Source organism: Struthio camelus, chromosome 14, assembly GCF_040807025.1.
Source record: "Struthio camelus isolate bStrCam1 chromosome 14, bStrCam1.hap1, whole genome shotgun sequence".
NCBI classification, from domain to species: domain Eukaryota; kingdom Metazoa; phylum Chordata; class Aves; order Struthioniformes; family Struthionidae; genus Struthio; species Struthio camelus.
The window spans coordinates 7,589,707-7,607,592 of NC_090955.1; the positions used below are offsets into that span (position 1 = coordinate 7,589,707).

Here is a 17,886-nt window from a genome sequence, read left to right on the forward strand (position 1 = left end):
GTCACGGGAGAGGGATTAGGTTGGCACATATGCACCTTGTGCACTGGAAGAGCCATCCAAATTTCTGTCATCAGCATCACCCTCCCACAGGCTTGAGGTCCAGCATTGCTACTCCGGTTGGGCCACCTGCAGATTAAAACCGTCTGTGAGATCCTTTAATTATCATTTTTTCCTAACTCAGATTGTTTAGCAGCAGGGAAGGACATGTTTTTGTCACATCTCTCTGCAACAGCATTGCCTGCTCAGAGGGCTGAGGAACAAGAAGGGTGAGGGCTAAATGGGCCCACCTTGCTGTGTCCAAGGATCACATGCATCAGCTAGGAGCCACTGCCCTCTCAGATTTGGGGCAGAAAACTGAGGTCTTCAGGGATAAAGCAAGTCATTCAAAGAGCTAATAAGTAAATACATACATATATACATAATACTTGTGTAAGTACCTCCTAAAAGGCATTTAGGGATTGTTTCAGATGGGCTTGTCAGAAAAATCTCTCCAATAAGCTTATTGATCAAGCAGGCAGTGAAATAAGAGGGTCTGCAGCTTGAGCTTAGTGTGGGCTGTAACAAAAGGTCTTCCTTTGTACAGCACTGCTCAGCATGGCAACAGGAGTACTATAATGTACTGCTACCTGCTGCTACTGCAGAGCCAGTGCTGAAGCCGTAAAATCACATTTCCTAGCCTCCAATGGCTCCTTTGGGAACTGAACTGCATCCACGCTCTGACTTATTTAATAAGTCACTACTGCAGCGAGCCTTGCTGATGGTCCCCTCTGACATAATTAAGAAGTGTCCCTTAGATACACGGTTCTGTGGTACCAGAGTGTCTCTTTGGCTGTGGCTGGTTAATAATTGACTTTGCAGGGGTGATAGTTCTCACCTTTAATTACTTCTAGAAATTCCTGGATCCAAGCTTTTTTGTTAGTGCCCTTGCAATTTAAAATGTATTTATGCTCAGAGAGAGTAGTAAGCCTAGACTGCTTGAACTTTTCCTAACCCTCCCTATTAGTGGTTCTCCCACTTTAAATTCTTGGAGTTATGTATCTAGAGAGGAAAACAAATATACAGTGTGAAAGAGCAGTCAAGCTCTGTATTCTTCCTGACTCTTTCTGCCATCAGTTGGTTAGAGACAACATTTCAGACCTCATAGACTTCTATGATGGTGTTCACACTACAGTAAAAACGGATCCAAACCGTTCCCTTTCCCCCAAAGCTGCAAACCTCTAAAGATGAGGAAAGTCAAGACCCAGATTCTGCCTAGAAAATTATTGCTCCCCAGACAGATTTTTTATGTCCTCTCTCCACTTTATGGCTTTTCCATACTAACGAGGAAGCAAAGGCTGAAAAAACAATATGGCCTATACTTTCTTCTCTCCCATGACTGTAAGCTTTAAGAAACACTGCTAAAACCAGTAAATTTACAGCAGCATAGCTGAAGTCAACATTTGACTCTGCATTTCATCTGTCACCTCATCTTCTACAGCAAAACATTCCAGCTGGAGCTTTGAAAAGCAATTCATTCCTCACCTGAGCAATGCAGGGTTAGACATGTCTTTGTCATGGAGGGTTTGGCGTTTAGGAGAGAGAAATGAATACATATAGCTTACAGCTTATATAAAAGTTGGGTGTTAGAACAAAAATTCTGCAGATATCTGAGGGTGGACAAGGCCTAGGAAAAGAAAGCAGAGAAGAACAAGATGAAATTAAGATAACAGAACTTGCTGAGCTGTGAAAGAAAGGAATGGAAGCTTTAGAGCAGAGAACATTTGAAACCTAAGGAGAAGCAAAGATGCTGTCTTTGGAAGACAAGCCTCCGCTCAGGTGGGATATAGCCCAGAGGGACTTTTCCATCACTAATTTGTGTTATTTGGCAAGGATTTGAACCTTCCTCCCCCTCCAGAGGGAATGCAATGTGATGCTGAGAAGAGACAAAAGTTGTCAAAGCACCGTCTCATTTGTTCTTCCACCTGATTTTGCAAAAAAGAAAATCACCTATGTCTTTGCTCAGGAAAGGAGCTGTTCAGCAGCTTCTCCCTTCCTTTCACCCCATATGAGGGTTGAACTCTTTAAGACAAACAACGCTGCTGTGCTTATCCAGCCCCTTAATGTCTCTGAGGACTGAGTGCTAACGCGACAGAGGCCGTAGGGTGTGTGGAGATGGGCGCTTCCAGGCTCTCCCCTTTGGCTAATGCTCTGTTGATCTGATTTAGTGCATTTAAGAACAGACTTCTTTAGCTATGCTATTGCTCCGTGGCCTCAGCAAAAAGGCATCATGCCGGAAATTAATCATCAGCAAGCAGCCAACAGCAGAGTGGCAGGTGAAGCACACAGCATGGCTCCCCTTGTGTGAATGAATTTGTCCAGTAAGTTCAGAGCTGGAGTGCACTCATTTCTTGAGTCAGATCCCATTTGGCCTATACTGAAGGGAAGGGAGTGTCCAATTGCACGGTGCTTTTTATTTACATTTTTTTAGCGTATCTCCAATCTGACCAGTATGTAAAACCCTTTGAGGAATGTGAACAGATGTCAGCTGTAGGGTCCAGCTGCTTTGCAGTGGCTTTCAAGAGCAAGACCCTACAGCAAAAGAGGAGATGGGACTTGAGGAATGGAGGGACTTGTAAAAGTATGCATTTGCAGGGTCAAAGGGATCCTTTATGCAGGCAGAGGGGTACCTACATGGTAATAATGCAATCCCCAGATCCCTCACACCTCAAATGTTTCATCTCTGAAATAGCTCTGAAACATCAAGAGAGGTGTGTAGCTTTGGAAGATCTATAATCACAGAGGAAATCATGCTCTTAAGTCATACTTTTAGACAAAACTGATTGGGAGTTACTGTTCTTGTCTCTACAGTGATAGAGCTGCAGACTGAAAAGTTCATGCAGAAAATGCAGAGGGCAGAACAACATAATAAGTATTACGTACTGGGACAGATCCCTGCAGACTTTATTCAGACCTTGTTTGAGCAAAATATGTTATTTTCCAGTGGTGTGTTTGGCTGGACAGGGAGGCTTAGCTCTCCTAATTCTAGACTTGCAATTAAAAAAAAAAAACATGTTGTAGCTTCTCCTTTTTAAAGGCTTACGTATAGGAAAAGGTGCCCACAATTATCTCAGTACATGCAACCTGAGCCTGAGTGGCTCAATCACTGAGCCACTACAGATACACAATGATTAGCAATGAACCACCAAAGTTAGATAGGAAGCCAGGCAGTGTGTTTTGAAAATCAAGTGTACCATGCAGATGTGCTTTGGTGATCACAGACCTTTATAGATGAGCATCTCAAAAGCCTCACTGTTAAGACATTGCTTTCTTTAAACTGGGCGTTCCGGGAGGAGAGCTGATACAGGGAACTCCTGGGGCTCTGATACTCATGACACTTCTCTGACCTGCCCTTGTCTCACTTCTGTTTTGAGCAGCCTCTGGTTAGTTCCATTTCCTGGATCTCACGGAGAGTTGCCTTTAGTTCCCCTCCTCCTACACCAACTTTCTTGAAACCGGCACTATGGAACCACTAAGGCAGATTCATTCTCAGTAAAAACCTAAAGCAAATAGTCTTACATCCAGGATGCACCTGATCTTTCATTCTTAATAGCTCTAAAGGCAAAAGATCAGAGAAAAACACGTCGATATTCTTAACTGTATCAATATTTGGTTGTGCAGATGGCTTTCATTTAACAGAAGAGGTCTCAGTTACTTGCCCTGAAGCTTTTTCAGCTGGGAGATTCAAACTTTCAGTAAACTCATTGTCTTTTGGAGTACGTTTGGTTTCTTGGAGGGAAGAGAGAAAAGTAGTAAAATAAAAGAACACAACCTAGAAATGCAATCCAGCTGGTGTTGGACAAGCAACAGGGACAGCATCCGTACAAAGACTAAGAATACAAACTTAAATGGCCTTCCTCTGTCGTGCGTGCAGGCAGACTGCTCCCCAAAGCATTATTCTGTGCCACCTGCATGGGGAATAGTATTTTGATAGTTAAAGGCAAGGTCAAAAGGCAGGTGCATCAGGAAAGTAATTAATTAAAAAAACCCAAGCCCTGGAGAAATCCAGTGACTTGCTTGTCACAGCTACTGCACAGGTATTTCTTGGCTTCCCACAGTCACACCTCTCACTGTTAATCAGCAGTATTATTATTTCGTGGCAGGACCAGGGAATTTTCTCCATGCTGAGGACCTGGGAGGCCTTCCAGATCTGCCTCTGTATCATCCAAAAATAGAGCAAAGCCTCACAGCCCCACAACATGGGAGTCATGGCCAGACCTGGGCCATGGGGGTTTGCTATTTCTGCTTGATCAGTAATCTTATACAGATGTTTGTAGAAAAAGGGATTCTAGAAGCAAGTGCAAGTACTACTAGAAAAAAAAAGAAGTGGAGAGCTCTACTGAGAGAAAAGGTTCCTCTCACTGGACTGTTACACCCATATTAATCTGCTAAATTTGAAGTTTAAATATCAGGCAGAGAAAACGTTTGAGCTCCGCAAAGTAGGTGGAGTGAACGTGTATAAAAGTCAGGAAAAACTCACCTTCCATCTTCTTTCTATGATAAAAATCCGCTTAAAGTAAATAGTTCCAGTAGCCCCACAGAGAGCTTCACTTCCAAAGATTATTGCAACTCTCATTTTAATTGGCTTTTCAATTTATTTCTGGAAGATGCTTAGTATATAATATTTTGGAATTGGAGAGGGTGCATGGAAAGCAGAACCAGTAATATGTATTTAAAATTGACCATCATGACACCTATGGGTTTATCTCACAGACATTGTGGTTGATTGCAGTGTTCACCGCCATGGCAGCCAGCTCTAAAGACCACCTGCCAAGACACAATAAGAGCAAGTTGTATGTTCAGTTTTTCTTAGACGGGGCATATTTAGTCCAGGTCTTTATTAGAAGCTGTGTCTAATTTGGGAGGTGGCTGTATTTTTTTGATGGTTTGCAAAAAAATGTAGCTTAGACATACTGATTTCTTCTGGTATGAATATTGCAAACAGATCTAACTTGAAAGCCGTCACCTGTAGGGCTGGATAGGCAGTGCTTTTCCTTGCATATCACTGGAGGGGGGGGGGGGAGTTACTGTCCACCACGTAAACAATTATTAGGCACTTAGCACCCTTTGACAAGTTCAAATATCTTCTGCCTGCAACTAATCCCACTAGGAGAAGGCCTAGGAAGAAAGCGTAGCAAGGAGATGTTGTATGAGACATCCTATACCCTATCCCATACTCATATGGTTTGCTTAGTGTTTTCCCCTTTGCAGTTTTCTTGACATCCTGCGTGGAACGGAAACAAGCAAGGAGACTCCTTTTAAGGAAGAATTCTGTTCTTGATAGATAATAGTATGTGTATGTGGTCAGCTAATCATACAAACTGCTTCCCAAAGGTGGTTTTCATTTCAAGCCTTTGCAGGTTCAAAATTGCCTGGGACTGTGTTCATGGATATTGCTGACTCCGCCTCTAACAGGGATACTACTGTTTCCATAGCAACTCATCATCTCCAGGGTTAGTCTCTCCCTTCCCTTTGATCAGACAAGATAATTCCCAGATACAGAATACGCTAACAGCATCCCGGTGCAGTGCAGTTTGCATTAACACTTGTTTAGGAGGAGCATGCCACCTGATATTTTCCCATTAGAGATTGTTGCAACGACTTTCATTTAGGATCCTCAGCTAAGAGCTCTTGAGCTGCTAGCAGGGAAGATTTCCAGCTCACCCAGTGCTCTAGAGTAGCAGTGAGAAAAGGCAGGATGTTGCAAAGCTCATGCACACCCAGGTATTGGAAAAGGCTATATCTAAGGACTGTTAAGTTTTCAGTGATCATATCCAGTTTTCAGAATTTTCCATTTCTTGCCAAGACTCTGCACTACAATTCTTACTGTGTGGTGAGCCTTCGGACCCCAGTAACTATGATCTCTCGGGCAAAAATCCATTTGCCAGTATGCAGTGACCTTCTACCTCTACAGCAAGGCAGACAGCCCCTCTGCTGTTTCTGTGCAGCGTCCTTTGCATTTCTGCAGTGCTCTTTCTATTGAGAGCTGACTGCAGGAGAAGGTCAAGTTAAGACAATAAAAGCCCAACAGGCATGTTTCTGATAAAGCCTTTCTCGAATGCGATCGTTGCTTTGAATGACTTAGATGCATGCTTTCCTTTTCCCCTACAGTTGGCCATGGGCAGAGCGAGGGTGATCGTATGGTTGTGTCAGATTTCCACGTCTTCATCAGGGACAGCTTGCAGCACGTTGATCTCATGAAGAAAGAGCATCCTGGCCTCCCCATTCTCATTCTGGGGCACTCCATGGTAAGCACCCTTTCCCCTACACTTCCAAGCACCATCTAGGATATGTGCTGCAGCACAGTAGTACTGTTCTGGACAACAGCGAGTAACTCAGCCCACAGAAGGAAAAACAAAACTACAAGCGAGCCTCTCACCCACTTCATACACTGTCTGATTTGCCAGCATGCCTTACCCTGTGAGAATACAGTCAGTCCTTAACTTTTCTACCTGGATCATGACCATAATTAGTGCCATTTGCAACAATTAGACTATTTTTTAGTAGGACCATCCAATCACAGTGGGTATCTAACCAAATCCCACCACCTCCCTGCAACATTGGATTTCTCCTTTCCTTTTAACCAGTAAGCAGGAGGCTAAGCCCTCCAAAGCTTTGCGAGTGGATCGAGGATGAAGTACAAAAATTCCCTGTAGCCTCATTCTGTTAAATAACCTTACAGGAAAATTTACCAAGGATTAGGGCTGCAAAAACAAAGGCAGTGAGCTGGTGAACAGCTCTAAAGTCTGATTCTGACAGCACGGGCTAAATCCTTTTATTCAAGCCAGCAGTATTCCCATTGATGTCATTGATCTTCTCTCTCCCTGCCTTCCCGGAGGAGAGAAAAATGAATAAGTACTTTGGGATTCAGCCCATGCTCAGATAAACAAGTGTTCTTACATAAGAACGCATGGCATGTTCTTAAGTGCTCACTGTGCTCCAAAGCCTCTGTAACAAGGAGCTAATTTCCCAGTGAGGTCTTTGAGATTCTTCTAGCTGCCGCTCCATTTAACAAGCCCATGGTTCTTCAGCAGCATGGAAGTTCACCAAACATTTCCCTTGGCAACTAATCCTCTGCGAACTTTCCTGAGCAAGCCAGCCAAGTCTCCCTCCTCTGCTCTTCCCCACCCCCCACTACTGATCAGCTACTGGGCTCACACAGCAGGACCCAGCCTGACCAGCGTTTATCTCAGTGACGTGCAAGCATGTCTGATTTTAACTGTCCAGCCTTGCACACAGCACTGGAGGGCTGAAGAGCATGGGAGCACTGAAGAGCAGAATATTTAACTTTGAGCAATTAGCTATTATTTTGGCATGCCAGGTGAGAGTGTTCCTGTCACTCAGCGTTACCAGTGCCGCAGGCACAGAGCAAGCCCTGCTTCACTTCTTTGCACGTCCTCTTTTTCTCGATGCAGCACCAGTCTGTCCCGTTCAGAGTCTCAACTTATTTTTCAAGTCCCACCCAAACTACCCATTTAGACTGTTTCTTTTTAGCCCTCTTAACCAAGGAGGATGACAAGCATCCTAGAGAGTTCACTGATGTTGCACACCGTTTTTTTTCAGTGTGATGCAATGGGTTTACAGCATGGGAGCAGAAACGAGATCTCTTCTCCTCCACAAAAATCAGCCTAGTTCAGTCACTTCACTTTTAGTGACCCTAATCCTCTAGCCTTCCTTTCTTACCATGTTGCAGTCTCTCTGGGGAAGGAACTATTTGGTCGTTTGGTCTAAAACCCTTCCAGTAGCAGGATTACTGCATAAATGAGATGTTGGCATCTGTATTAAGATGTGGGCTGTTCCTTTTGCATTACAGGGGGGAGCCATCTCCATTCTGACAGCTAGTGAGAGACCCAGTGAGTTTTCAGGCATGCTGTTAATCTCTCCTTTAGTGGCAGCCAGCCCAGAAGTCGCCACACCCATCAAGGTAAGAGCAAACCTGCATTACACTTGGTCACCTCTCTCTTCCATTGAAGGAAGTGCTTTAAGACCTCTATCCTTACAATGCAAAACCCTAATTAGATCTGCACTACCTGAATGCCAGTCAATACTTTTCTTCCAAGTGCCTCCCCCACGCTCCCACCTACTTTTCAGAGGGGAGGTGAGTTTTGAACTCCAGTTCAGGAAAACTTATTTAAATAAGAGTCAGAGAACGATGCCACCTGAGGAGGTGGTAGCAGACTGTGCTTTCTTCACCACACCCTTTCGCAGCCCACACAGTGCTGCCCTTTCCCTTCTCCTACAGTTTTCTTCCTGACTCATACAGAGTCTGGTATAGTTGCAACACAGGCTTTGGCTAAGTCAGGCTAGGGTTATTTTTGGCATTTGGGGGATGACCAGTTTCTAAACAAAACTAGGGCTTTTCAGTCCCAGGAATCCTTCACCACTCTCAAAGAAGGCTTCCAGCTAAAGCATTACTGCCCTAGCAGCATCCCATTTGGCTTGGTACCATAGCTGGCTCTTACCCAGAGAGAGAAACACCATCTTCAGTGTACAGCTAGGCTTTACCTCCTCCCATTCACATCTCTCTTCCTGAGTTATTTCTGATGAAAATTTGCACTGCCCAGTCTGCCCTTCCCTAGGGAAACTCTGCTAGGCAACTGAGCGTCATCTCTCCTTTTTCTCCCCTCCTTCTGATTTTCTAAAAGAATAAACAACAGTCCTAAAAGAAACAGGAAGCAAAGGGAAGGGCCAGTTAAGCCAAGACCAGAACATCTCATTCCCACAGTACTCATTCCTTTAACCTTTATCCCTAGACTCTTCTCCTAGGTCTAGCTTCTTATTTTAGTGCACTTCTAAACTATTTCTCCTGCTTTACTGTTCTGAGAGAAAGGAAACAGATTGTATAGGCTTTCAGTGTAATCCATAGCACTACCTCCTCTAGCCTAAGCTATCTACTGAGCCTACAAAGCAAGATTAAAAGTACTGAAGGGTGCTTTTATGAGGCTGGTAGCTGATTCTTCACAGGTGAGGCTGTGCCTGAATCTGCAAAAAGGTCCCATGAGCACCAGTGCTGCTGGTTTTCTTACTTAGGAAAGGAATAAAGACTAAATGATTAATTAAAAAAAAAATCGAGTAGGGTCTGAATTTGAGAGGTGTTGATTTCTAGGTGTGGATTTCTAGTGGTTGATTTCTCTTTCTAGTGGAATCAAGGAGAACAGGAAAAAGTTTTTCTTCTGAAGCTGTATGTTTTGCTTTGTTAGATACTAAACCCTTACAGAAATAAAAGCTAGCAAGGTCTGTGGTAACTAGTATTGCTGTAGTTTGGTTTCCTGCCGATTAGTATCAGATAGTTGCTTATATTCAGAGTAAGAAGTTCTAATCTCTTAACTAACTGAAGTATTTTGGGAATGTTTATAGGGTCTCTTTCCTAGAGAGTCTCCCATCTACAATAGCACAAGTTCACAGTGGATTTTTTTCTCTCTTTCATATCTATTATTGCCTCTCAAAACCGATAAAAACTAATTATTGCTGAAGTATTTGCTCTGTCAAATTTAGCTGAAGTCAGTCATGGGGCTGAAAAGGTATTTGCAAGAGGAAGGAATGAAAACAGGCAGGGTATTCCTGTGTAAGCCACGCTTTCCCAGAAAGCTGAGCTGAAAACACTTTTCTGCTTTTTTCATTTGAGATCTAGAAGACGCTTCATTGGTGTTTGTGCCTTTGAGACACAAAGGCTTTGGTTTTTCCCCTGGAACTGGTATGACTTCTAGGCCCTAAGCCATTTCCTAAGGGCTGTGCATTCATCCCCTGTCTGGGGAAGTTTCCAGCTGAGCAAGAATTTACCTTGGCCTAAACAAACGAGGGCTCAAGGCAACAATAATAGCGGGCCGGATTCCATCCTGGGTCTTTCAGTTAGTGTTAGAAATACCTTCGGTCACTGCTGAAGTCCTGGCCATAGCAGAAGGGATGTGCCTTTACAGAGTGCATGCAGGAGAAGCAAGTTCTGCTCTTTTCGGAAACACAATTTCATCAGTACCTTATAAATTCTGTGTCCCAGCAGAAGCACCTACCTACTCATTCCAAATTAACTGAAGCCTGAGGGACCTTGCTGCCTTCCCCTTTTTCTTCTCAGCTAAGCTGGACAAGACTTGGCTCTGAATCTTCAACATTTGGAAGGATGCAAAAAGAAACGAATTACATGTAGAATAACAGTAGAAACAGTAGAATAAAGGTAGAAGTGTATCACCTGCTGAATTTCTGTCATTAAACACTTTAAAATAGCGTTAACTAAATTAACCTAGGAAATATTCTTAATGATTAAACCTATACTAGCTTCAAGCCTATGCCTTAAAAACTCAGCGCACAATATTGCCTGTGTGCTTTTTGTTTTTTTCCATTTGGCCTTTTACCTATCTATTGCTTTCCAACCCAAATGGACGTCAGGTTGTTCCAGTATGTGAGGGTCTCTTAGACTAGTGCACCAGTCATTCAGGCTGAATTTGCACACAGTAATAATGCAGAGGACTGTTATAAAGTCAAGCTGGAAGAAAGTACTAAATAACAAATTCTTATTTTGTTTTTTCTCTGGTCTTTCCAGTTTTGCAGAAACATGTTAGTCGTGACACATATAGTTAGGGTAGCTTGGTACAGGTACTCCAGGTATGGAGGTATGTCCTCCCTGTTAGGACTGTTCAAGCTGCTCTCAAGCTAATCTCTGTAGCTCATCAAGTATCTCTTCCAGAGATTTTTGGCTCAGTCAAAATGAGGCTAGCTAGTTTAAACAGTTCAGACATCACATCTTTGTTACTCCAGCTCATTTGTAATGGCAATGAACTTAAAAGCATTCACACAAGCGGTTTAGCGAGCAGAGGTCATGGGAGAGAGAAATAAGCACGCAGAGGTGTGGGGGGAACAGGGATTACTCTATGCAGAAGGGTCTACACTGTAGAGCACCCCTATAGCTGAACTAGTGCAAAAACCATGAAATCAGCTTTAAATTACACTTCCAGTCAAGAGGTAACGTTCAGCTATCTAGTTCTATCTTTCTCTGGGACTTTTGTCATAGAGAGCAAAAGGTTGAATTTGAACAGTGTTAAGTGTCTGACACACTTCTGTTGGCCTGGAACAGCTCTAATAACCATTACTCAATCATCCTCAGCCCAACCAGTAATAATGCCATTACTGTGTTAACTTTTCTTGACCATTTGGGAGCTATTTTCTCAAGAACTGACACTTCCACTTTGAACCAACGGGGAGATAAACTCTTCAGATATCACATATAGCCAGCAGTTGAACAACACAGCTTTTAATTAAAAGTCCAGCATGTCATAAACGATACCACAGTGCTCACAAAACCAACAAAGGCTCAGGGAAACCTTTTGGCCTCCTAGTTAAAACATGAAACTTTATTTTTCCGCTAGCCATGACCTTGACTCCAAGAATCATCAAAATTACATCTGAATTTGGAGGCCGTACTAAACATTACAGGGAATGCAGCATTTCTTGCATACCTGAAAGCCCTTAGAAGAAGGGTGGCAGAGTCCTTTCACAATCAGTTCTTTTGGCCAAGATGAGTTCTGTCTGTGCATAAGTAATCATTATTTTTAAGCATACAGGGAATATATGTGTGTGTAGGTGCAACTGACACATCCATGTATGGGGCTGGTTCTTCTCTTGTACAGCCAAACACCAGAAATGATTTCACTAATATCACCAGTCCAGGCCAGTATATACTGCTGTGCTTGGGGTGAGAATCAGCCATTTCTTCTCTTCAGCAGTTTTTTGCTAGTTACTCCATTTGGCAAAACTCCAGAAAAGCGCAAAAACCTCAGGGATATTTCCAAAGCATGTCACAGGGTCAAGGTCATTATTAGCCTGTGGAATTGTGATGATAAGCATATATCATTAGAATAGAAAAGTGGCCATAGTGAATCTGACAAAAGGCTGTCTAGCTTGTCTCCAACAAGGGAGAGTCTGAGAATAAGGCATATATTGAGTTCTCCTTTCCCTGTCACACCTTCCTCACCTTCATTATATTGGTAGGCTAGTGTAGTCTTGCTCGCGTGAGGGAAAGCTTCATATTTATGCTTCTTCTGCAAAATCCCTACTGCAGATTTCTGGGGATATAAATATTCACATGTACCAAGCAGACACAGAGCAGAATCCTCACCAGACTTTTGGCTTCTCCTGGAATTTTAGAGTATGCCAAATAGCTTCCTTCTTCAGCTGAATCTGCAAGTAAACAAAGACCCCATCCAAAAAGCATGCCATCTTTTACTGTCTCTTATGTGCAGTCTTGACCTCAATATCTGTGGTCTTGATACCAATATATTGATCTCTTGGCCAATAATCTAAACAAAACTGGAGAGATCATCAACTAACCTCTTATGCCAAGATATTTCCTGTTGAATAAGCAGTCAGTAGCCATAAGAATTCACCCCAAAGCATGACTCAGGCTCCAACTTTAGGGCAGCCTAATTACCTTAGGTTGCCATGATAATCTTTGGAGACAGGCACTTCCAAACCATTATTCAGATTTTACAGGTGCTCTGGAGGTTGTTTCTCTCACTCTCCACACTCTCTAAAGAGAGCCTAGGACAATTACATTTCTAAATTATATACCTCAGCTACATATCTAAAGTTACTTGGCATATATCCGGGTCACTGTAAATGGCTTGAGAGAGACAAAGGTGTTACAGCCTTGTCAGCGCATAGCTGACTTTTCATCCTTTAACATACCACAAGTCACATAGTCCATAGCCTTGCCTAGAATTCATAAAAATGCATTCCCCAAATCATCACCACCTGGAATTAACACAAACTAAAGAAAACCCCATTCCTGCTCATTAGCACTGTAAGCTCACACTTGCACCTGTGTGGATACGTTTTTTACTGGTCCAAATCCAGGGACCTCAGCAGAACTTAATTTTGCCTGCACAACGTCATGATCGGTGAAGGGCTTGATATACTCACGGACAGTGACACAATTTCCTTGTCATATCCACCCCAAAGCACACTGGTGTCCTCAAATCTGCTATGGGTCTTTACTGCTTTTGAGTCCTGGACAACTTTGTTTTCAACCTTGCAAATGTCGTAATTACTCTGTCACGTATCCTCTGAGATCAGAAATGTCAGAGAGTGCTTTAGAAGTGTTGCACTTCAGCAGAAACAGAGACCAGGTGACAGTACACCTTTCAAGTACTAGCTGCGGACACAAAGGGCCATAAAATAGACCAACAAACACTAATTGCATGTTTTCTGACTTAAATGGTGATCACTTAATTAAAGACAGCTATCAAAGATCAGAGCAGAATCCTGGTTTCAAAGATCTTGTAGATTGCTATTGAAATTAAAGATGTTACTCTTTCTTCTGCCAGAGGTTTCAAGCTTGGGCTGCTGAATGCTTTTGTGTTTCATTCCCAGGAGACAAGTGAGCAATAGATTTTCTTAGCCAGTGCATGCACATTTTGCTGTTGTTTATTTGCAGGCTCCCCTGAGAATATGCTTATCAAAAAGAGTGCAGCCTAGGCAACTACTGCAAATTGCACAGAATATCACTTATGCACTGCAGCTTGAAATCAGACCTGTGACAGCAAGGAAAGGGCAGTAACCACAACAAAAACCAGCCCCACAGAGGAATGGAAACAGCTTTTTTCTAATGAAGTGCTTAACTGAGGCCTTTTTTGAAATTAACTTCAGCATGAGAAAAAGGCAAAGTACAATGAAGCTGTGATGCTGCGAGTGGACAGTTGAAAGCATTTCAAACTAACACGTCCAGTGCCTGATTCCAGAAGCAGTGTAAATCCTTTCCCTTTATGATAAATGTTTTAAATATAGGACAGGTCCTTCTGCAGTGTCAGTTGATATTTCTTTACTATGTAACTTCAGTGCTGATTCCCGTCAGCTGAGAATTTGGCCCTCTATGTTTTCTCTCTCTTGCTCTAACTAGCCCTCTAACTACTTGCTTTCCTCTCTCACAGGTTTTTGCAGCTAAAGTGCTCAACTTTGTTCTCCCAAACCTGTCCCTGGGATCAATAGACCCAAATGCAATTTCCCGGAACAAGAAGGAGGTGAGAACCTTAATGCCATTTGAAGTCATTGCTGAGTTAGTATGCAATCCCAGTCTCGTCATTTTGCTTTTAAAAAGAAAGGTGTTTTGCTAAGTCACTAGGACAAGACCTTTGCTTATGTAAAAAGGTGAAACATCTCTGAGGTCAAGGGAGCCCTATCTCTTTCCACGTAACAGAGAACTTGGCTCACCACTGGAAATCGACAGTTCATCCCTTCACCTTGCACCTTTGGCCGTTCTGGGCACAAGACGTAGCAGATAGCTGTGCTACATTCAGGTTGTGAGCACTGCTAAAGTCACATTTTCCAGCCTGCTCTTTGCAGTGCTACAGTGCAAATCGCTACAATCCCAGCGATTTGTATTACTGTGATTGTATTGCAACTTTCTGTATTAGTTGTGCTATGGAGGAGTTGTGCTTACACACCAGGACTGCATTGTGCTGGATGCATTCAAATACCAGAAAAGAGCATGCTTGCCTCAAATACCTTGCCACAAGGTCACCTGGATTACATGCTGGCTCTACTACAGCCTTTCTGAACAAATGATGTATTCTTTCTGTGCCTCAGAATAATACTTCAATGAGCTGCAACTGAACAAGCTAATTCCAGCTTCCACCACTGCGACCATGAATGGAGCTGTTTCAGGGTGAACTTTTTTGTCAGTGTGACCGTAGCTTGAGACTCTTCTCCCATTCATGCACACTCCCAGTAATAACTGTTGCAGCCTGTTCATGCGATCACTGGCAAAACCAGATGTCTTAGCAACTGCTCCAACAACACATACTGAGGTTTTTTCCTTCTCACTGTTGTGGGAAGAGAGAAAGGAGGGAAGCACAAACTATAAATGAATGGAATTGCTTTGTCTGGAGAGAGGAAGTAGCGGTCAGTTGTTCCTGTGGTCAGGTGCTCCCACATCAGCTTGCATCTCACTGAATGAGGCTATCATTTTTCGTGCTGTTCATGAAATGATTTATATCTTAAGTAGAAGCTAATAAATTGCCTTCCTCTAGGAGGGCAGCCATACCGGCATTAGAATGGAGGCTGAAAGGATCAGGCGCAAAGACCATGTTAGCAGTTGTATGATTTGAATTTTTTTTTACAATACGTTTTTTTTACAAACTTATGCAAACTCTGGATGGTCGAACTGTGGACTTGCCCATTTAGTAAACTGGAAGACAAAAGAGTCTTGTAGAATAGCCACAAGGCTTTAGGGTTATTTCTTGGCCCCGCCAAAGAATTTTTTGGTGAAATGACTTTGATTTCCTTATCAATGAAGAGGGTATAATATTTCACTGGATTGAAAGCAAAAAGATTCAAGAAGCTTGGAGAAGGATGATGTAGAAATGTCATGGAGTGTGTTAGCGTACATCCATGTATATTGACGCACGGCATGGCATATGTTCTTAAGTACAGTACAAGATTGCGCAAAAAATACACTGGGGAAGAAGGCTAAGCTATAGAAACCTTTTCTTAATTACATTCACCTGCCATAATTCATTGCATATAATTCAGGGAATAAGTTTAACTTAGAGAACTAATTCAGTAAAAACACATGGAGGAAAATTTTCACTCCTGCATTTGCATTTAGAGGATAAAAGCAACCAGTGTTCTGGAGGAGGAGAGGAATTTGAGAATGTTACCCTCTACATGACAATTAGCACAACATACTTGCCCCCAACACCTGGAACCTCTGCTGGGGAGTGCTAGTGGTGCACCAAATAGCATTACAGGACACAAGTGCTGATGTGAGGGTATCTCAAATCATAATGCACTCAGAAAAGTGTCAATGAGCTCCCTTAGCTCGGTGCACAGTATTGTGTGGATACTTCCGTGTAGGCTGCTGGGATGATTTTAGGAATCACCACAGCAACCACTGGACACAGTTTATTTTCAAAGCTGTTATATTTTCTTTCTACCCAATTACTTGCTGCTGCTCCCACTGCTCTATTATGCTCCAAGTTTCAAGAGCTTTCTGTGAGTGCTGTTGTTTTCCACTGCCATTTCCCTTGCCATGAAGCAGCCTTTAGCCATATTGTCCAATCTCATGTGATAACTCTTGTCTGGGACTTGCCTCTGGCTCCTTCTATGCAAGCCTCTTAACGTGTTAAAAATGTAGGTCTGCTTCATTAGCATCTACTTATAATGGAATAGTCTTCAGAACGAGACAAACCTCTCCTTGCTCTGCTGCCCGCATGCCTGCAAATAAGCACAAAACTGCCCTAGCCAGCTGTCGGCTGCAACGTAACATGCTTTCCTGACCTTCTTCACATACCAGCATCCGAGGCTCCAGGCACTTACTGAAAGCAACACATCATCTCAGGACTCTGGCTGCCACTGACACCCCCCCCCCCATCCTCCTTTTGGACTCAAGACATGCAGCTTCAAAGCACACACTGTGCTGGAAACATCCATTATTTATATGTTAAATGTATTCTTCTGCCAGACCAACTTTCTATTCTCTAGAAATATTTTTGGGACATCATCCAAGAATTTCTTGATGAGTTTTTGTTCCCAGCAGGCTGGCCTCAGGGTGTAGGGACTGGAACACAGCATGGTATGGAGATGTTTAGTCTATTTGTTATATCAAGTGCTATCAAGTGCAAGAGACACAGAAGGGAGCAAGAAGGAATCGTAAAAACCCATTGCCGGTGAATAAGGTCACAGGGACACTCTCTTACCCCATTAATCTTTGTTAGCTCCCATTGAATTCAGTGGAATAGTCCCAATGACTTTAGTATTGTTCCCTTACAGTCCACATAAGGTGAGGTTGTAGTTGCCCTATGATGAGTTTATTGCTGTGCAAAATGCAAAAGAAAGATGCACACCTCTAAGCAGGGCAGCCTAATGCAGCAGGAGCCCTGATAGTTGCATCTGCCTTAGAATTAAAAAATAAGAAAAAAGAAAAAAAAATAAGAAAAAGGGAAAAAAAAGAGTGTTGTGATGAACTCTGAAGAGCCTGCACTGGGCCACAGCTGGAAGAAATCACAGGGCTATCCCTGGCCCCTGGAGATACCCTCAAGTGCATGCACCTGCTGCCCAGTGCATGCACCCTTCGCTCAGTGCTGCAACGGGAGCTCTCCCTGCCACACAGAGCAGGTTTGCAAGATCTAGAGTTAGCATCATCCTAGCTGACCCTATATATGCACTAACAAAACAAAACAGGAAGAGTAGGTCACCCTCATCTCAACAGCAAACTCCTAAATGTTCTTATTTATTTATTTATTTATTTATTGGTAAGCTTAAAGCCGTGGATGAAGTGATTTAAATTAATCCTTCTGTGGCAGTTTTAGTAAAAACATTTTACCTCTCAGGACTGGGGACTGGGGCATGTACATGCCCAGTCTCCATCCCTCAGGTGAGTGTGCCATGCTAGCTCTGCAGTGTGGGAACATGCTCTGAGACCAGCACGTAAGAAGCAGGAGTGGGAGGTCAGCCATGATTTCCTAGCATCCGCACAGGCAAGCCAGAATGCACAGGTAGTGAGAAAGGCAGGGTGGGAAGAAGCATAACAAGGAACAAGAGCAGGTGGGAAGTCCTGCTGGATGCTGAAGATCAGCCCTGTGTTCTCTGAACCTTTTCTACAGCTGAACTTTACCACAGGAAATGATGCAGATGCAGGTTCTTTAAACCTCTTATTTCCATCCCAAGCTGCTCCACTGCACGAGGCTTTTTTCTTGCTGCCCCTCCCCATCAGAAGATAAAGCCCATTCCCTGTTTTTCCCAGGCATCCTCATGCTCTGCACTCACTTCATGCACTGAACAGTAACTTTCTGACTGTTGTTCATTCACAAGGAATAGGATCCTGCTTCCTGCAGTGCTGATCGATCCTGGTTGGGATTGGGTTTT

General features: G+C 43.2%; 1 protein-coding gene across 7 annotated transcripts in view; it reads left to right on the plus strand.

The window, feature by feature from the left end:
- Positions 1-17,886, plus strand: part of MGLL (monoglyceride lipase) — a 111,608-nt gene that overhangs the window by 85,772 nt on the left and 7,950 nt on the right. For all 7 annotated transcript variants that reach the window (XM_009669339.2, XM_068907669.1, XM_009669341.2 and 4 more), the window contains 3 exons: positions 6,148-6,284; positions 7,850-7,960; positions 13,953-14,042. In XM_009669339.2, coding sequence (XP_009667634.1) covers positions 6,148-6,284; positions 7,850-7,960; positions 13,953-14,042 — 338 coding nt within the window. The remainder of the gene's footprint in view (positions 1-6,147; positions 6,285-7,849; positions 7,961-13,952; positions 14,043-17,886) is intronic.